This window comes from Lagopus leucura, unplaced genomic scaffold (assembly GCF_019238085.1).
Source record: "Lagopus leucura isolate 7727_CA_CO unplaced genomic scaffold, USGS_WTPT01 130-4_obj-0_obj, whole genome shotgun sequence".
NCBI lineage: Eukaryota > Metazoa > Chordata > Aves > Galliformes > Phasianidae > Lagopus > Lagopus leucura.
The window spans coordinates 25,951-44,996 of NW_024964230.1; the positions used below are offsets into that span (position 1 = coordinate 25,951).

Consider the following 19,046-nt stretch of genomic DNA (forward strand, 5'->3'; position numbering starts at 1 on the left):
TTTACTCGTGTTCTTTTTTTTCCTAATTCACTGTACATTGTTCCGATATATGAGGTGTGAAATTACTTAACGTTCAGTAAATGGAAAATGAGGCACAGGATGTGAGGAGCGATTCTGTCTGCATCAAAACAAGCGTCACTGTACTGCTGTGGTACGGGCAGACCGAAGTGCAGCATTTCTGAAATCAACCAACTCAAACTCACTTAAAAGCAGGAGGGAAAGTTCCTGTATCTTGTTGTCCAGGTGGCGTGAGTGGGTGGTTGGATGGATGGATGGATGGATGGATGGATGGATGGATGGATGGATGGGTGGATGGGTGGATGGGTAGATGGATGGATAGATGGATGGGTAGATGGGTGGATGGGTGGATGGATGGATGGATGGATGGGTGGATGGGTGGATGGATGGATGGGTAGATGGGTGGATGGATGGATGGGTAGATGGATGGATGGATGGATGGATGGATGGATGGATGGATGGATGGATGGGTAGATGGATGGGTAGATGGATGGGTAGATGGGTAGATGGGTGGATGGGTGGATGGGTGGATGGGTGGATGGGTGGATGGATGGATGGATGGATGGATGGATGGATGGATGGATGGATGGATGGGTAGATGGATGAGTAGATGGATGGGTGGATGGGTAGATGGATGAGTAGATGGATGGGTGGATGGGTAGATGGATGGATGGATGGATGAGTAGATGGATGGGTGGATGGATGGATGGGTGAATGGTTGGCTGGATGAATAGCGGTGTTGTTGGTTGGTTGGGTGAGTGGATGGTTGGGTGGCTGATAGGGTGACTGGCTGGATGGCTGTGTGAATGGCTGGGTGGTTGTTTGGCTGGATGGGTGGGTGGGTGGATGGATGGTTGGGTGAATGGCTGGGTGGGTGGCTGAGTGGCTCTCAGGGTTTGTGATGTTCGTGGCACGTGCTTGAGATTGACTGCTACTGTGCAGTCAGAAACCTGAATGTAGAAGTTTTGGAGAAAGAAATATGTGAGTTATTTATGGGCAGCTTGGATATTACTGGTTACTGAGCCTGCATGGCCTGGTTTGGGGCTGTTCTTCTGATAAGATGCTGTAAGAGTTTCAGCTTTCCCTTTCTTTCCATGGTTTTGGGGCTGCTCTTTGCCACTTTCCAGCTTCAGCAGCGCCGGAGCTCCTTGGTGGGACAGTGCTGAACTTTGGTAGCATTGCTACGTGTAGTTACACCACAGCTACAAAATCTCAAAGGCTTCGGTTGGATGCTTTTAGATTTTTTTCCCAAGTATTATCCAAAGAATGAGAATTTTAATACACTTTAGGGAATAAGTTGGTTAATTTACATCTTTGTTTTCTCCTTATTCTTAGTTTTGCTTTTTCTTCTACAAGGAAGCGTTTCAGATTGGGGGTGGTTGGGTTGGGCTGCCCCGAGGAGCAGCTCCCCTCCTCCAGAGCACTCCATTGCACGCTGCTTTGTGGCTCTAAGTTTGGCTTTTCCTGTTTACCCTCTTGCAACTGAAACTGTTTATAGAAGTAATTCCTATGGAGCTTGTTGTCCAAAAGATTGCATGGCACACAGAGCTCTTTTCTTTTGGGCAAACCAGCTAATGCTTTATTTTTAGTTAGCAGTTCATCGGGGCCAATAATTTATACTTGCACGACGTGTTAAAGAAATACATTTTGCACAGCAGTCCGTTTTCCCAAATGGGAATTAAAGGTATTCACTTTGGTGTGGAATTTTAAAACGGGGGGAAAACAAGATTCAGGGGAGAATGAGTGTAATTGTAGATGAGATGTGATAACCTTTCCTCTCTGTTTCCCACAGCAGCATGCTGTCCAGCTGCCAGGGAACGCTGTGCTCACATAGCACTGCTAACCCAGTGCATCCCTGTGCAGAGCTGGCAAAAGGGAAGCAATTCATTCCCCATTTAAAAGTGAAAATACTTTTCATTAAAATTCAACGGATGGAAATTTGTAAGGGAAAATGGTTTCTCACCATACTGGTCAGAATGGGACAAAACAAATCCATTTCTCACGTACGAAGGGTGAGTCATTCGTATGGGTTTCTCCTCCTGCCTTATTTACACTAGTTAAACCCAAATAAACATCAGTGATTGTTTAAAAAACTCACGCTGGTGCCGTTGTGTTGTGTTGTTTGGGAGCTGATTTATTTAATAATAATAAAAGTTTGGGATTGTTCAGATTTTGAAACCTTTGTGCAGTTTTACATGAATGCCACGTTGTGACCCAGATGAGGGCATTGTGCTCCAGCACAGCATCAGCTTTGCTGTTTGCTGCTGCATTAAGGAGGGCAGCTCTTGTGTGCACAAAAGTTCTGTTGGTACACTTCTGTATCAGGAATGAAAATCCTTTAGGGCATAATGCTTTAAATATGAATTTACTTTTGTGCAGTGTTTGCTTCTGACTACACCTACTTGCTCATCCAAAAAAATAGTAATAAAGAGAAGACCAGCCCAATGCATCATTAGCATGGTGCAGTCAGGTGCTGGCTGCTGGTCAGCCAGTTGTCACGTGCTGGTCTTCATCATACAGATCTCTTTTCTGTAGGGTTTCTCTTCATTGGTGTAGCGTTGGGGATGTTGTGTACTGCTGGCTGCTGAGGGGCAGTGGGTGGCTGTGCTCTGCTTCCATCACACCAGCAATGGTTTCCTGCTCACCTGCAGCAGGGTTTTGGAATGGAACAACTGTCGGGTGTGATTGAATCGCTTTGTACAACTGTTGGAACTTCCTGCTTGCTAGGAATAGCGTCAAAGCCATATATATCTGTATTTTTCCATCTTTTATAAAGCACTTTGAGATCAAGGCTGTATTAAATAACTCCAGTTTTGAGGTCCAAAGCTCCAGCATCCATTTCCAAGGAACCTCAGTTACAGCCACACCTGTGTGTGCATTCTGTGAAGCTCCCGGTGCTGCGTTGGCAGCGGTGCTCCCTGAGAGCTGCGCCCATCTGCCAGCAGAGCCCCCAGTGCCAGGAGGTCTCTGCCCGTCCCTGCTCTGAGCTGGTGCTGGTGCACGCGGGTGAGATTCGTTTCCTGTGTTCTCCAGGGCCTGGCACCAACTGGAGTCGTTCCAGGGGCGAAAGTGATGGCAAAGTGGAAGCTGCGTCCCCCCCGCTGCCTGCAGCACACCTTGCCACTCAGAGCCCCCCCACCAGCTGCTCCTCTGGTGACATGTCACCAGAAGCCACCGCGAAAGGAGAGCTGCCCTCCTCCACCCAGGTAAGATCATGGGGAGAAAAGCAAAGGTGTCAATAGAATCCAGTTATCTCCAGTCAGGAGAGCTTTGAAAGACCATGGCATAGAATCACGGAATCATAAAGGTTGAAAAAGAGCTCCAAATTCCCCAGGTTCAACCCCAAACCATCCCACCATGCCCACTGACCATGTCCCTCAGTGCCACATCTCCATGTGCTTGAACGCCTGCAGGGACGGTGGTTCTGGCCCCTTAGATTATTGCAAGAAGCCAATATACCACCAATATCTTAGCTGTTCTAAATAAAAAGAGGTCATTTTAAAACTAGAGGTCTGTTAGGGTCAGAGCTGTTGCTGCCCTTATATCTTCTTCCTAACCTCAGTGTGCATTCTAAAAGCTATTCATACTTTTCCATTAATAATGGCATAAAGGCAGCTGAGCTCCCAGCTCTCTGCTGCCCATTTCTGGTGGTTTGAATATGGGCTTCTTTCAGTGATCTAAGTAGAGTTAGAAGCAAATTGCCATAGGATATAATAGTTGAGTTGGAATGATCCTTACAGATTGCAGAACCACATTATGGTTGGGTTGGAAGGGACCGTACAGCCCTCTCACCCCTACATGGCCTGGTCCTGCACCAGCTCAGCCTGCCCATGGCCCTGTGCGACCCATCCTCAGGCACCTGCAGGGATGGGGCACCCGTACCTTCCTGAGGCATTTCTCAGTTTCTGTAGTTTGGCACTACCCACGTGGTGGCAGCCCAGCTTTCCCCATGCAGAGCGGAGCACAGGAGCTGGGGCTTCAGCCTGCAGCCCTGCCGCACGGCCCCGTGCTGGGCCACCATCTGCCACGCTGCACACAGGGAAAAAAATCAGCTTTTATTTATAAGGTGGATTAGCAATGCCAGGGAGCATTGCGTAAAGGGAAGCGAGTTTTGCATGGGCTTTGCTACGTGGAAGGAAAGGCAGCTGCGTGGGGCAAAGGGAAAATTTTCCACTTCTTTTGTATTTGGTGGCAATGTGCCCTGGGTCTGCTACTGGTCTGAGTGCGAGCTACAGGTGCTGAGGGACACCAAGAACTCAGTTACCGCTTGAAATAGGCGCATTGGTGGCTGCCCTAAGCAGCAGCCCCGCAGAGCACTGCCTGGTGACCTCACTGTGACAAAGGGAGCTTTGTACGGGTGGTGATGTGGGCAGGACAAGTGGTGAGCTGTGAGCATGGGGCCCGATCACATCATGGAATGACAGAACAGCCTTACAGACCAACTCGTTCCACCCAGCTGGGGCTGAGCACTGAGGATGGGTGCTTTATGGGCATGCCGTAACCTGAGCGTGCTTTCCATTCGCAGGCTGCTTACGATGGGTTTCTGGCACTTTGGCCATTTGATAACTCTGACTCAGGTAAGCAGAGAGTAAAAATGCTTTAGAAACAAGCTTTATTTTAACCCAACAGCAGTGATTTGTACACACGTGTGTCTGTTTCTGTTTCAGATGCGTGTTTGAGGTCAGAAGGCACGGACGTAACCCACGACAGCCCATTCCCAGACCCAGCCCTGCCCAAGGGACTGACCTGCGGCTTCTGCAGGAGGGTCTTTGAGCGTGCAGAGGAGCTGCAGGAGCACATCCACGGGCACATCTACCAGCACGAGGCTGCCCTCTCCCTGCTGCTCCCTCTGGATGCCCGTACACGGCCCGGCCTGCTGGGCACCGTGCCTCCCGGCCGCTTCCAGTGCGCCCAGTGCCCCGCCAGCTTCACGCTCAAGTCCAACATGGACCACCACGAGAAGACCATCCACTTCAACTGTAAGAAGATGCAGTGTCCTAGCTGCACCGAGCCATTTCGTGACAAGACAGACTTAACCCAGCACCTTGTGTCTGTGCACTCGATCGAGCGCGCTTTTGTGTGTCTCCTCTGTGGCAAGGGCTTGGGCACACAGAAGAACCTCGCTCGCCATGCCAAGGTGTGCTGCCCGGCCGCTGTGTGTGCTGGGCCTTGCTGCTGAGCTAGGAAAACAAACGGTCTCCTTACAAGAGGTGTAAGGTTGTAGAGCAACTCCTCAAAACTGACCAGGTTGGGTGCTGGTGCCAGACACCGTGTAGCTGCACCATGGTGTGATTGTGGTGTGGACATGTCCTTGGTCAGTCTGCATCATGGCACTTTGGATGCCTTAGTGGTATGATATCCTGCACACTTAACTTTATGCATCAGTGGATCTCAAAGTGCTTTATAAAAGAAACGGTGATGTTTTCCTGAGAAAATAACATCCCTAAGCCTGTGAGCATGTTAGTGGAATTAATGGCAGAGTTCGGTATTCCGTGTTCTGGTCCCATGCTCTGTTCATGGTACAATTTGAGCATTTCAGGGTTTTTCAGCTTGAAATGAGGAGCTGTGGGGGTGTGGGGCTGCTTTGCACTGTGAGGTGTTGTCAGGTCTGGGCTTCTGTGTCATCTGAAGGAGAGGCAAAACACTGTTTGGGGCTTGACAATTGCCACAGCGTTGGTGTATTTTAATACTTGATATCATTTTTGAGTTTTTAGAAGTTCTTAGAAAATATACCTGGGTATGGCTGGGGCTTTCTGCAGTTGGGCAAATTTTCCAGCTAATTTATTTAATATAATTTATGTTAGCCAAGATGAATGTATGCTTTGGAACTTGAGAAGGACTTGTGAAGAAGGTCTCAGCAGTGGTGTGCATAGAAAACCAGGAGTGGTTCTTAGTGAAAGGTGGAACTCCTACTGTAACTCATGTTTTGTGACATGAAATTGTTTATTTAAAAAAAAACACTGAATGTCTTTTGCAATACATTTACCTGTCAAACCAGGCTGTAGCAGCTGTTAAATGAAAGCAGCATAGCTAAGTGCAGCTTTTACTTTGTTCTCATCAGCGTCTCTGCTGTTGTGTCTAGTTCACAGTGCATTGGCTTTTCTAGTTCCTTGTCAGCTCGTTAGTTGCCTCATGGTTCACTTTACTCTTCAGTAAGCAGAAAGGTGAGGTAGTGGAAAGCTGAGCAAGAGGAGAAAGTTGTGGCCAAAATGGGTTTCACCTGGAAATGTGGGAGCAGCACAGCAGGACTGTGCACCTGCAGAGGATTGCAGTGAGTTCTGGTCAGTGGCATTTCCTGCTGGTTCTTTGCGTGCCTGTGTGCAAATGTTGTCCCACTGTAGTATCAGTCACAAGTCTGGTGTGTCCAAAGGACAAAGGTGGTGTTGAAAACCCCGCCACCGTCCCCATGGATGTGATGTGACACGTGTGTCACACGGACATGTTTGCTCCTGATAGACAATGTCTGATCGTCCAATGGAGAGTTTCCTAATTAAAAATGTTGGCAGAATCAATTACTTGTAGGTTGTAACTGCATATGAAAACGCTCACGGATTGTTTGAGAGCTTCAATCAGCACAGAGCTATTTCCTTGCAGTCCTCCAGCTCTTTGGCTCCAGCAGCAGTTTCAGTGGTATTTCACTTTGCCTTCCTGCCTTCAGCTTGGAGGTCTTCCATAGGGTATCACCCATTGGGTTTGCATAGAAAACTCTTCTGATATGGTTATTTTTCCAACAGTGCTGTTATTTTTCAGGTGTGTAAAAAAGATCCAAAGCTAAATATGATGGCTCTCTGGTGACCATTAGTTCAATAAAACCAAGGCTGCCAAAGAGCAGTGATGCAGTGACACAGCTGCCCAGGGCTGATGGGTCACTGCCTCTGGAGGAGTTCCAGAGCTGTGGACATGTGGCACTGAGGAACGTGGTCAGTGGGCACGGTGAGGTGGGTTTGCTTGAACTTGGGCATCTCAGAGCTCTTCTCCAACTTCGATGATGCTGTGATTCCGTGGCACTGCTGTGGTTGCACAACCAAGCTGTGCTTGTCCAGGACTGCTGTGAGAGCAGCGTGCTGCCGATGCGGGGCTGGCACCTGAGCCTTGCAGCTGCCTCGTAAGCTTTTGTGGTAGCTCAGCCATAAAATGGATGATTGATATTCGTGGTAAACCCCTGAGAGCATCTGGTCATTGAGGTACAATCTGGTGGTGGAAGATGTGGAGGTTTTTTGCAGCATTTCCTTCTCCAAAGTGCTTGGCTGTGTAATCCTGGCCCTGGTTGCAGGTACCTCTGGGTTGGTTCTTTCTGAAGTGGGGTAAAGCAAGCTGCTGGGGTGTACCAGTGGGATGTGCTGCAGAGTGGAGTGAGAATTGAGCATTGCATCCTCTGCTCTATCAGCTTACAGCCCACCTCCCCTGTCTGGACTGCCAGGCAGTGGGTTTATAGCAGTCCTAGGGAGGACACTTGTTTTTGTGGCTGTTGCAATGCAAACGGTTACAAGATCAGACTGGAAACATATCTGTCACAAATAGCCTTGTGCCATCGCTGTGAACCTTCTGCAAGACTTCTCCTGCAGGAGAAAGTGGGCTCCTTGCCTCTGGTAATTACACGGTGTGTCAGATCTGCTGTGGGACAGAGCACCTCAGCGGGCACCCAGAAACGCTGCTCCGTGTGTCACATGCCTACAGGCAGGTCTGCCGTGTGCCTTATTCCCTCTGCTTTCCTGTCATTGTCATTTATAAAAATCCATTAGCACACATGATACAGCGTACTTATGATGATTAACTACAATTTGCTTTCTTTTTTTCTTCCTTCCTTGTTATGTAAACGATAGATTGCTTTGAGAAGTGGAGATAATTAGGACAAAAATGGGTGAAAATTAACATATGAATAGGAAGCCATAGCATTGTAAGAATTGTAGAGATTTAAAGGCATATCTGTGTGGATGGTCTATCCCAAATTTATAGTGGGTGGATGTCCTCGGGGAACAGCAAACACTCTGTTTCCACCTGCTGCATTTTGCATATTGCACTTCATTGTGTTTGGAGGAGGAAATACCAACACAGCTGCTGTGTGCATTCTGCTGGTAAATTGGACCCCTGGGCTGTCAGTGCTGGATGCGTCCCCCGAGCCTGCTGTCTGTGCACTGCTAAGGAGATGACAAGAAGAAAAGAATCAACAATGTCAGAACGACTTCAAATAAAATTTCATCATTTTCCAGTTCGGTATAATGTGATTTGGGGGGGGGGGGGGAGAACCATCAAAGCCTTAGACTTGTAGAGCTGGCTTGTAAGGAAGCTCACCAGGGCCATGCTGTAGTTTGGCACGATGCATTCCTCTGTATTTCTGTATCTGTGCTGCGGTAGCACTAGTTGGAAGCTGGATAATGGAGCATGGACAGTCCTGACCTCTTGTTTCTGCTGGATAAGCTGTAGTCATTGCACTTCCACTGAAGCAGCAGTGGAGCACACACAGGGGACTTGCTTGCAGCCCCAAATACCAGCACAGTGTGGTGCTGCTGCTGGGTTCTGCTGACTGGTGCTTTGCAAACAAGCGTTGGGGTTTTACATACTGGTATTGAGGGTGATTCCCTACAGTAAATCAGAATTGTCAACAGGTTGCCAGCCTGCTGTTTGCTCCTTAACCAGCATTAGGCAGTGTGTTGGGCTGCTCGTGTTTGCGTTCTGCCTCGTTCCAAAGCTGCTCTGATGAAGGCAAAGCTCTCAGCTACAGTGGATATTAATGATATGGTATAAGGACATGGATTTAGAAAACTGCAGGTGGTGGAGGGGTGAGAGTGTGATTTCGCAGTGATCTGATCTAACAGGAAACACTGAACCAGAGCACCGACCACGAGGGGACATTGTGAAAGTAATCTGCTCGTTTCGCTTGCTCTCTTACAGTCAACGAGTTCACAGTGATCAGGAAGAAATTCAAGTGCCCATACTGCAGCTTCTCTGCCATGCATCAGTGCATTCTGAAGAGACACATGCGGTCCCACACGGGAGAGCGGCCTTACCCCTGTGAGATCTGCGGGAAGAAGTTCACGCGTCGGGAGCACATGAAGAGGCACACGCTGGTAAGGGCTGGGGGCTGTGTGCAGTGTAGAGATGACATTCACAGAACTGGAGGGGTTGGAAGGGACCTCTGGGCATCGTGTCAAGCAGGCTCCCCTGAGCAGGTGGCACAGAACGCCCTGCTGGCCATGCTTTTTAACACGTGCCAGGGTGTCATTGGCCTCGCTGGCCACCAGGGCACACTGCTGGCTCGTGGTCAACCATTGGTCACCCATTGGCCACCAGGACACCTGGGTCCTTCTCTGCAGTGCTGCTTCCCAGCAACCCAGCCCACAGCCTGTACTGATTATATACTTCAGGAGTGGGATTGAGGGGATCTGCAAATTGAGTTAGGTCTCCGTTTCTTCTGCTGGAATCATTCTAGGTCACTGACTTGGTGCTTGGAGCTTGCAGGTCAGGTTCACTTTATTATTATACATGTGGGGAGATGAAAACAGAATCAGAATGTGAATCCATACAGAAGAGGAGTTTCTATCCAGATCTCTCCCTCAGACCATCTTCATGTAGGGAATGAAGGTAGATAGAAAACACCAGCTGGGTACAAATTTGTAGTACCAGAAAAAGTTCCTGAACAACAACGAAAAAAGGTGCAGTGCTGACAGTAGCACTTTGGTTTCATTCCAGTCATCCGTAAGTGACTCCAAGGTGTTCACTGGAGGGGAAAAAAAAAGACATTTGTTATGTTTAAGTTTGTTGGGGTTTTTCTGTTTGTTTGCTTGCTTGCTTGTTCTGGAGAGCACACAACAGAGTTTAGTTCTGCTCGAGTTTGGATGGGAAGCATCTCCCCAAGGGGTGTTGCAGTGAGACTCCAGGCAGCCCTGCTGTCCAAAGCACTCCTTCTGAAAGGGAGCTGTGAAAAGGGGCATTTTCTTATTCTGTGATTATGGTTATATCCAAATGGCACCAAGAGCTTCATCTACCAAAGGCGTAATGCTCGTGGCAAACTGAACGTCTGGGATCGTGTGCTTTGCTGGTCTGCTAATCTTATTTCCTTTTTGTACAGTGTTTTGGGCTTAATTGTCAGCTCTCTGGTAAATCTGCAGAGATGAGTGCTGATAGGCATCAAGGGAAAATATTGTATAAAAATAACATAGAAAAAGGAAACAGGTTCAGCACACACAAAAACTTTCTTTTCTTTCAGTTCCTCAGTTGAGAACTAAAGACAAAAGGGGCTATTTTAGTTTCGTGTTTAGCTCAGATCAAAAAGGATTTTTTTATAGCCTTCATATAAGATGTAAATTCAATAGAATTGTCTATTTTCTTTGAGACAGACGGTCGAAATAAACACAGGGTTTTCTTCCTGAAGTCTTTGCATCTCGGATGGTGCCTCTGTGTGGTCACAGGGTGTAAGCGGTGCTTCCCAGCTGCAGGAGCAGGCAGGAAGTGCAGCCCGGGGCTTGTCCAGCTCTGTGTCCAGCTCTGGTTGGAGGTATGGCTCTGTGTGTGCAGAGCTTCCTTCCTGCTCTGCTTGCAGCATCCCGAGTGGCTGCAAGCTGGAAGTTCCTCTCAAATATTCCCAGCTTGATCATAGGCATTTTCAAGAGCATTTTGAGAACTAGGTGGCATGACAGTGATAGGACAAAGGAGAATGATTTTAGACTAAGAGAGGGAAATTCAGCTCAGATGTTAGGTGGAAATTCTTCACTCCAAGGGCAGTGAGGCTCTGGCACAGAACGTTGGGCGCCCCCTCCTTGCAGGGGCCCGTGGCCCTGTGCAGCCTGCTGTGTGGGAGCCATCTCTGTCCACGGTAGCAGTTGGAGCCTTAAGGTCCCTTCCAAGCCAACCATGCTGTGATGACATGATTTCCCACTGTACTGCAGCGTTACAGAGCAGAATTACTGTGAGGGGCTGACGTTGCACGACGAAAGCCTTGGTTAGCAGAAGGGCAGCTGAGCAGCCCTCACGCAGCCCTCAGCCCAGCTCCGTCACCGTTAACCCTTCTGCTCCTCCCCTTCCCCAGGTGCACAGCAAGGACAAGAAATACGTCTGCAAGGTGTGCAACAGGGTGTTCATGTCTGCAGCCAGCGTGGGCATCAAGCACGGCTCCCGGCGGCACGGCGTCTGCGCCGACTGCTCGGGGCGCAGCGTGGCCGGGCACCTGGAGCCCAGCGGGGCCGAAGGGTCCCCCGAGGAGCTGTACCCTGGGGAGGGGGCGTACATGGAAGACCCGGATGACATCAAGGTGGAGGGAGACGAGGAAACGGGAGACGACGATGACATCAAATGGAAGGATGACGTGGGCATGGCGCACGACGACGTGATTTTGGATGACGACAAAGACGTCGACTCCTCGCAGGAGAACTCTGGGGAGAACGACAAGGATTTTACCTGGATTTCTTAGGGATCCTTTTGTCACGTTCTGTTGTTTGTAGGGGGAGGGAGGGCAGGGGAGGAAGGAGTATGTTGCAAAAACTACATAGCCTTGTTGTCGTCCACGTGTGCAAAACTATTTGTGTTTTCTAAACGTGTCCTGCTCTGTTCCACTTGGATGTGTGTTAGCAACACGGCCCCGCCGCCTGCTGTTCCTCCTCGATCCTGCATGGGGATCCTAGGGGCACGTGCCCCCGTCCCAGCCTGCATTGAGCTCCAGGAGATGTTGTGTCCGACGTTGGTCTTGGGTGGTGCTTAACACCTCTTCTATGGATTAACATCCCAGCAGCAGTGGAATTGCAAACTAGAGGTGGTGGGAACGAATGGGCGCACGTTTCCGAGGGCTTCCCCTAACGATGCAGGCTTTTTGCAAGTTATTTAAAGAGGGTTTTTATTGTTAGTTTTTTTCTTACCGAGCCAAATAGATCAAAAGGCAAGCGGGATTGCAGCCTTACGATTCTTGTCATAAAAGTAGATTTTTAGCTTCCAGAAGGATCACCATCAAAAAAGATGATGGCATTTCTAGGACCCAGCGGCGTCGTACCCGTGTCCTGTCTTCCAGCCTTGCGTCTCCGTGCCCACCGATGGGCGCTGGCATTTTCATGGACTCTTTGCTATAAGGACACAGGGAATTGTCCACCTGTCGGCGTTTTCCACTGATATTTTCACTTTCCTCCCTTTGCTCAGCTGCCTTTCTCACAAATATATGCAAACGGTAGAAAAAGCGAGACCTTTAGGATGAACTGTGAAACACGGGACGCCGAGGTGAGGAGACCCAAAATCCTGCTGGGATCTCACCTGGGTGGGCTTCAGTCCATCGTTGGTAGGTGTGAAAGCTATTAAGGAAACCCTTCAATCTCAGCTGCACTGGTTTCATGTAAATTTGCAAATAAAATGTTTTTATGAGAACCAGGTTTCTCTCCTGGCTTGTCTCGGAAAGGTTTGGGTGGCTCCGAGTGGCTGGATGCTCCGTGTCCAGATGGAGCGTGGCTGCCTGCTTCCAGCCCCGAGGAAATGACTCGCAGTGCACTGCAGGGGTCCTGATGGGCGAGAAGAAATCCGTGTTACCTTTCACCTCTTTGCTTCTGGTGCTTTTTTATAAAAACAAGGCAAAAAAAAAACAACCTGAAAAAGCTGAAGACCTCGCTCCTTCCTCGCTATGGAGCCATTTTCTACGCTGCCTGCGCCGACGCTCCTTGAAAGCTGCCGCCAAGGACAACCTGGTGCCGCTAGCCAAATGACTCCAAGGTGCTATTCATTATCCTCCAACGGTGGGAAAGGATCTCGGTGGGGAGGGAGCTCCTTACAGGTGTTGGTTTCGATGGCAGCGTGGTTCTCTCGGCAAGAAAACAGGGTTCGTGGTGCCGTCACCCCCTCCGCTCCCTCGGGGTCGGAGCTGCTGGCTGCCAGCCCTGCTCTGCAGTTCCATGCAGAGGTCTGTGCGCGTCTCTGTTGGCGTTGTTGCACGTTGGGGATGGGGTTCAACGTGTCCAACTGCTGCCAGCTGTGCTGGTCCCTGTGTGCTGCAGCGGGGGGTGGTGCAGAAACATTGAGCTGCGCAGACCTTCGTTTCGCATCGTAGCTCCACGTCGAGCCCCACGGCCGTGTTTGGGCAGACAAAAGCAATCCCCGTGTTCTACCATCAGCCTTCACTGCCGTCCTCGAGGCCCCAAAGCTGCCCCAGCCCCGTGCCAGGCAGCTCTCGACTCCCACAGATGTGTATTTATTGTCGGCCCTGTCAATAGGAGGGGATCAGTGCCCCCACTTCTGTGTAGACAAACGCACACAGTACTTACAGATGGCTGCAGCTTTGCTTTGATATGTAAACCTATTTAAAAACAGAACCTGTACACCCAACCCCTGCCCCCTTATTTTCTGTGACATTCCATCCCACACCACAAGAGCTGGGAGCCCCCATCCCCCCTCAAAGCCCGGGGTGACCTCAGCTTTGCTTCGTGTTTGGAAACGTTTCCCATTTTTCCTTTCCTTTCCTTTCCGGACATGGAGCCCAGCAGCACCACTTGGATGCACTCAGCACTGAGGATGCGAAAGAAAGAGGTTAAAAATGACTTTAAGAAGGAAGCTCCACAGAAAAGCTAACAGCGTGTCAGCATTATCATCCAGCACCACTCCTCTCTGGGGGCTGCACTCCGTGTACCAAACAGAGCCCTCTGACCCGTGCTAAGAGCCACAGCCCCCTTAGGAAAGGAACTCCATGCAAATGCAACAACTGGAATCCTTGCAGTCTTACCAAGGAGCTGAGCTTCTTTCAGCTCATCCTGCGACTCCTATGAAAGCCATACGGAATGGTTCTCTGTACGTTTCGGTTGCCCTGCGCTGTGTTTTGGGCTCCTGCCTTCGTTTTCAGTTCTGCGTAGTACGAGTGCTGTGTGTGTGCTCCCACCTCTATTTATTTTTCCAACGTGCTTTAAACCTGTCTGCAGAAATAAAGCTGAACAGAAAGAGGGCGGCGTTCCAAGATGATGATGGTGAATTATTTCCTTTAGCCGGAAATATTCTATATTATAACTGACTTCATAATGATGATTATAAAACCTGTGTTTGTATCGAAGATGTGTTTAATATTTCGGGGGAGGAGATTTGGGTCTCCGAGGTCAGCAGAGGACGTGGCTGTGTTGTACTGACTCCCTGTCGATGTAGTTCAGCTGACAGGGCCTTCCTTTGGTCTCTGTCTGCCTGGCACCCAGAGCTGTGCCCTTTGAGTGTGCATACATTGTGATGGGACTTAGCGTAGACATACGTGCAGAAATCAATCCCTTTCAATAAACTGGGGAAATTGCTGCTAACGTTGCGTCTGGTTCTTCTGTGCTCTCCTCCAGCTGTGCCCGCTCCCTGCCTGCAGCTGGCTCCCAGCCCTCCATCAGCCCTTCCCCTGCCTTTATCCCGCAGGGGATCCCTCTGTTGGGGTGATTCCATCCCAGGGGGCTGCAGCAGGACCGACCCCCCCCCCCCCATCCATCCCCCACATCACGCAGCTCAACGTCATCCTTTAAAAAACAAAAAGAATCCAAATCTTTTATTTTTTCTCATGGATCCGACCCATCCCAGCACCTCCCCGACCCCATTCCGGGGGCACCCAATGCAGGGACCCCCAAACCCCAGGCAGAGGGGAGAGGGACTGCGCCTGGGGAGGGGACACAGGGACTGGGAGGGGACAGGAAAGGGGCGAAGGCCAAAAAGCCCCTGAAGTTCCCTGGGCTGGAGGCATTGCAGCCCGGAAAGGGTTTGGGAGGGGGGGGGGAGGGGGGGGGGGGGGAAAGTATTTAAAAAATAGGAATTTTCATATATTTCATTTAAAAAATAAAAACACACAAAGGAGAGGGGGAAAAAAAAAGGGGGGGGGGGGGAAAACAACACCAAAAAAAAACAAAAACAAAACAGAAAAGGTCTTTGTGCAGTTTGGCTTAGTGCAAATGGGCGCGTTCTGCAGGCACTTCCCGGAGCGCGGCCCCCAGCAGGAGCTGCTGCTCCCCAGGTACAAAACATAGAGAGAAAAACACACTACAAAGAGTAAAAACCCCCGCGGGGTGCAGGGGTGGCACCCAGTTGTGCCCATCAGCCCCCAGTTAAGGCGAGGACAGGGAGCAGAACCCACCCTTCTCCCTCCTCTCCACCCCCCCAAGCCCAAAGGCACAGCTCATCCCAGCAGCACACGGCCCCCCCCCCAGCAGGGATATGGGCTGCAGGCAAGGGGTGGGGGGCACGGGGAGGGTTAGCTTATTTTCCGAGGATAAAGAAAAGGGGGGAAGCTCTGTGTTGGCGTGGGGGGGCTGTGTGCATAAAGCTCGGGGTGGGGGGGAAGGCAGGGCCAGGCCCAACTGTGCGTGGCCCCCCCCAAGCCCTACAGTCCTCCCCCCAACAGCGTGGGGGCTGTTCCCTGAGTCCAGCCCCGGGGGGGAGCGTGTGTGTGTGTGTGTGTGTGTGTGTGTGTGTGTGTGGGGCGGGCTGGGGGGCGCGAAGGCACCTCAAGTGCAAAATGTGCAAGAAGGAGAGCTGGGGGGGCACGGCGGCGGCGGCGGGGCTCAGTCGAGGAAGCGCTGACAGGCCTTCTTCCAGCGGCACGCCGTGCACCACAGCTCCCGGTTCTCCATGCCGTACACCTTGCGGCACTTCTTGGCCTCCCCCCGCGGCTTCCTGTGGGGCACCGCCTCGTCACTGCGGCGTCAGGGATGGGAAGGGCAGAGGGGACAGCGACACAAGTGACACCAACTCACCTGGGGATGGTGGGTGGCTTCGGCAGCGTCGGGGTGGGCAGCGCCGGCGTCCTCAACCCAGGTAAAGGTAGCCCTGGGGGCCGCTTCTCCCCAGCTGTGGGCCCTGAGGGGCAGCCCTGGGGACATGGCAGCACATCAGCACCCATGGGCGCACACAGCACCCTCGTGCACCGCGCTGCACCCTGGCCTCACCTGGTATGCGTGGTCAGTGTGGATGTGGCAGAGGCCTGGGGGTGGCGGGGGGCTGCGGGGGGAGCCCAGAGGCGGCTCAGGGCTGGGGAAGGGCGGCAGCTCGGGGCCGGGGAAGGCAGGCGGCACAGAGGAGGTGGGCGAGACGGGTGTCAGGCTGGAGAGTCCATCCGTCAGCGAGTCCACGTCCACGTCCAGCTCCGTGTAGTAGAAGTCCTCCTCGCCGTCGCTCTGCTCCAGGTCGGCTTGGCGGCTGTGGGGAAGCGGGGTTGGGCTGGGGGTGGAACCCCACGGTGGGGGCTGTAGGGTTGGGGGCTCTGGGTGCTGCCCCAGCGCTTACCCCAGGTGCGCGGTTCGGATGTGCTTCTGCATCCCTGAGGAGCTGCTGAGGACCTTGCCGCAGCTCTTCCACAAGCACTTGAACATCACCTTGGTGGAGTTCTGTGGGCAAGCGGGGTCAGGACAACAACCCCAGCCCTGTCCTCATCCCCATCACCATTCCCATCCCCAGTGCTGTCATCCCCACCACCTTCTTCATCCTCAAATCCACCATCAGCCCCATCCCCAACTCTAACATCAAGCCCACCCCCAATCCCACTCCCAACCTCATCCCCCCCAAGCACTTCAGCTCCAAGCACTATCAACCCTTACAATCATCTCCATTCCCAGCCTCACCACCTCCAGCCTCAACCCCATCATCAGACTCATCTCCAAATGCACCGTCGTTTCCAGCCCCAACTTCATTGTCAACCCCATCATCACTGTCATCCCCAACCTCATCCCCGTCCCCATTCCTGTCCCCATCCCACCTTCCTCTTCCGCGGGATGGGCTCTCCAAACATGAAGTGGGTGCTGTCAGGTTCTTCGGGGCCATCGTCTGGTGGCAAGAAGGCACTGTGGTCATGGCTGGAGAGTGGGGGTGAGGGGGTGGAGGGAGTGGAGCGGTCGCTGGGGGGGTCCCAGCTCCATTCCCCGCTGGTGTTGCTGCTGCTGCTGCAGCTGAAGGACATGGCTGGTGTCTCCTTCCAGATCTCACTGCCAAGCTCTGCTGCAGAGAAGGAAGGTCAGCTCTGTACCACACACCCAGGGACAGGGGCACGGTGTCCCGCAGTGTGCTCTTACCTGGGCCAGGAGGTGCTGGGGGGTGGCCGAGCCCCAGTGGGCTGCTGGAAAGGCTGGTGAGCACTGCGGCTGCCATCACCTCATCGATGCCTGCCTTGCCTGGGAGCTTCCTGCCAGCGTGAGCACAGGGGCTGTGATGATCACAGCCAGGATCCCCCACCGCTGCTCCTCTGTGCCCCCCACCTCCCACCAGGGTTCCCACAAGCCGCAGAGGGGAGACGGACCGGCACTGGGAACCCCATGGGCACTGACACCTGTGTTGTGCCACGTGCAGCTGAGAAACCAGGCTAAGCTCAGCTGGGGCCAAACAACTTCCTGAAGTGGAAAAAAAAATTAAGAAAAACTAAAAAAAAATTAGAGAAAAAGAGCAAAAAAAAAAAAAAAAAAGTAGTGAGCAAGAGGTCAGGAGCAACAGAAGCCATTTTGCAAGTGAGTCCCAAAGCTCCAGCGGGACAAAGCGGGGCAGCCCCGGGGAAGGGCTGTGGGGGGGCTCTGCCCTCGCTCTGCCGCCCCTGAGGTTGGGAAAAGCACTGAGAAATCCAAGTGGGGATTTTTTATTCCACCGCCCCGAGTCGCGGAGCCGTTTGAATTCGCGCCTCCACGCAGAGCCGGGCGGATCCGGTGCCGGTGCCAAGCAGCTGCCGCCCGCCCCGACGGCTCCGGTTACGGCACCGGGCGCTGTGCCACGGCCGCAGGCTCTGCTGGGAGCCCCCAGGGAGCAGCGACGGCCTCTGAGTCCACACGGAGGAAGGGGTGGGGAGACCCACGCGTCTTTATCCATGCGGGTGAGAGGAGCGCACCGGCCCGTCCGCACCCTGACCCACCTCCATCCTCATCTTCGTCCTCATCCCCGTTCCCAACCTTATCGCTGTCCTCCCCAGCCCACTTCCGTTCCCTTTCCTGTACCCATCCCCATTCCCGCCCCGTCCCGCCATACCTGTGCCCTGGCAGGGGGATGCAGGCTGCGTGCAGCGCCAGGCACCGCTCCAAGCCCGCGTCCAACACCCTCAGCACCGCCTCCTGCTCGGGGGGCTGCAGTCCCAGCGGTTCCCCCAGGCGTCGCAGCCAGCCCCGCGCCCCGGGCAATGCCTGCAGGGAGAGGGCGGCCGTCGGGGGGGGCTGATCCCACTGCTGGTGGATCCCAGCCCCATGTGATTCCCCAGTCTCTAAGGTAGGGAAGGAGCTGGCAGCGTTGAGACAGATTGCGGTGGGATCCTGCATGTCCCAAGTGAATCCCGAGCAGATCTGCCAGCTGGGAAGCGATTGGGATCCAGCAGGATCTCCGCAGGCACTCGCTGTGGGATGTCAGCACCCAATGGATCCCTCTGTGGGCAGATCCCAAGGAGATCCAGGGACGCTGTGCTGGGCAGGGCTGACATCCTCCAAAGCAAAGCAGCGGATCCCTTTGGAGCAGAGCACCGGGATCCTACAGGAATCCCCACAGTGCTGTGCAGTGGCTCCCTCCTCACTTGGGAGATCCCAAAAGGATCAAGCTGGGATCCGGTTGGGATCCCTCCCATCCTTCCCACCTGGGCCAAGCCCTAAGGGCTGCGATCCAGTCGGGATCCATTTGGGCACGGGCTGGTATCTCCAGCTGAGCCAACTGGGCACACATCGGGCTGCAGCCGGGATCCACCTCGGATCCAGCCGGGCTGCAGTCGGACCCACAGGCCGGTTCGCGGGGTCACCGAACCCTCCCCAGCCGCTCCCGCCAGAGGCTCCGGGGGGGGGGCGTGTCCGCCGGGCGGCCGCCAGCGGGCAGCAGCGGATCCCTGCCGGGGGCGGCACCGCAGAACGGGACAGCACCGGGGAAAGGGGGGGGGGAAGAGCCGAGGGGAGCCGGGGGGTTCCCCTCCCCTTCCCCGCCGCGCCCCTAACCCTTATTTAATCGCTGGGGAAAGTTTTCTCGCTGTCATCCGCCGCCGCCCCCCGGTACCTGCGGGGCCCCGTCGTTCTCGGGCGGGAGGCGGCGGCGGGCGCGGCGACGGCGGGCGGCGGGCGGCGGCAGCAGCAGTGCGCAGGCGGCGGGCGGCGGCGCGGGCTCCA

The 19,046-nt window shown here is 53.0% G+C and overlaps 2 protein-coding genes across 8 annotated transcripts in view; one reads left to right on the forward strand and one right to left on the reverse strand.

Annotated features, from left to right (window-relative positions):
• The window catches only part of ZBTB46 (zinc finger and BTB domain containing 46), a 39,930-nt gene extending 25,669 nt beyond the window's left edge, over window positions 1–14,261 (forward strand). For 4 of the 7 annotated variants that reach the window (XM_042891927.1, XM_042891929.1, XM_042891925.1 and 1 more), the window contains 5 exons: window positions 3,052–3,224; window positions 4,544–4,595; window positions 4,686–4,997; window positions 8,911–9,086; window positions 11,045–14,261. In XM_042891927.1, coding sequence (XP_042747861.1) covers window positions 3,052–3,224; window positions 4,544–4,595; window positions 4,686–4,997; window positions 8,911–9,086; window positions 11,045–11,425 — 1,094 coding nt within the window. In that variant the 3' untranslated portion in view covers window positions 11,426–14,261. Of the gene's footprint in view, window positions 1–3,051; window positions 3,225–4,543; window positions 4,596–4,685; window positions 5,156–8,910; window positions 9,087–11,044 lie in introns of those variants that run through there. The other 3 variants (XM_042891931.1, XM_042891932.1, XM_042891930.1) reach the window with 2 other exon arrangements.
• Window positions 14,262–14,788: 527 nt separating this feature from the next.
• SLC2A4RG (SLC2A4 regulator) lies at window positions 14,789–19,041 on the reverse strand (the record flags this gene model as incomplete). The annotated part of the gene is made up of 8 exons (XM_042891924.1): window positions 14,789–15,609; window positions 15,690–15,805; window positions 15,882–16,131; window positions 16,219–16,319; window positions 16,688–16,926; window positions 17,001–17,110; window positions 17,938–18,089; window positions 18,937–19,041. Coding segments are annotated over 8 exons (1,185 nt in total), but the record flags the coding sequence as incomplete, so codon positions are not given.
• Between the last annotated feature and the right edge of the window lie 5 nt (window positions 19,042–19,046).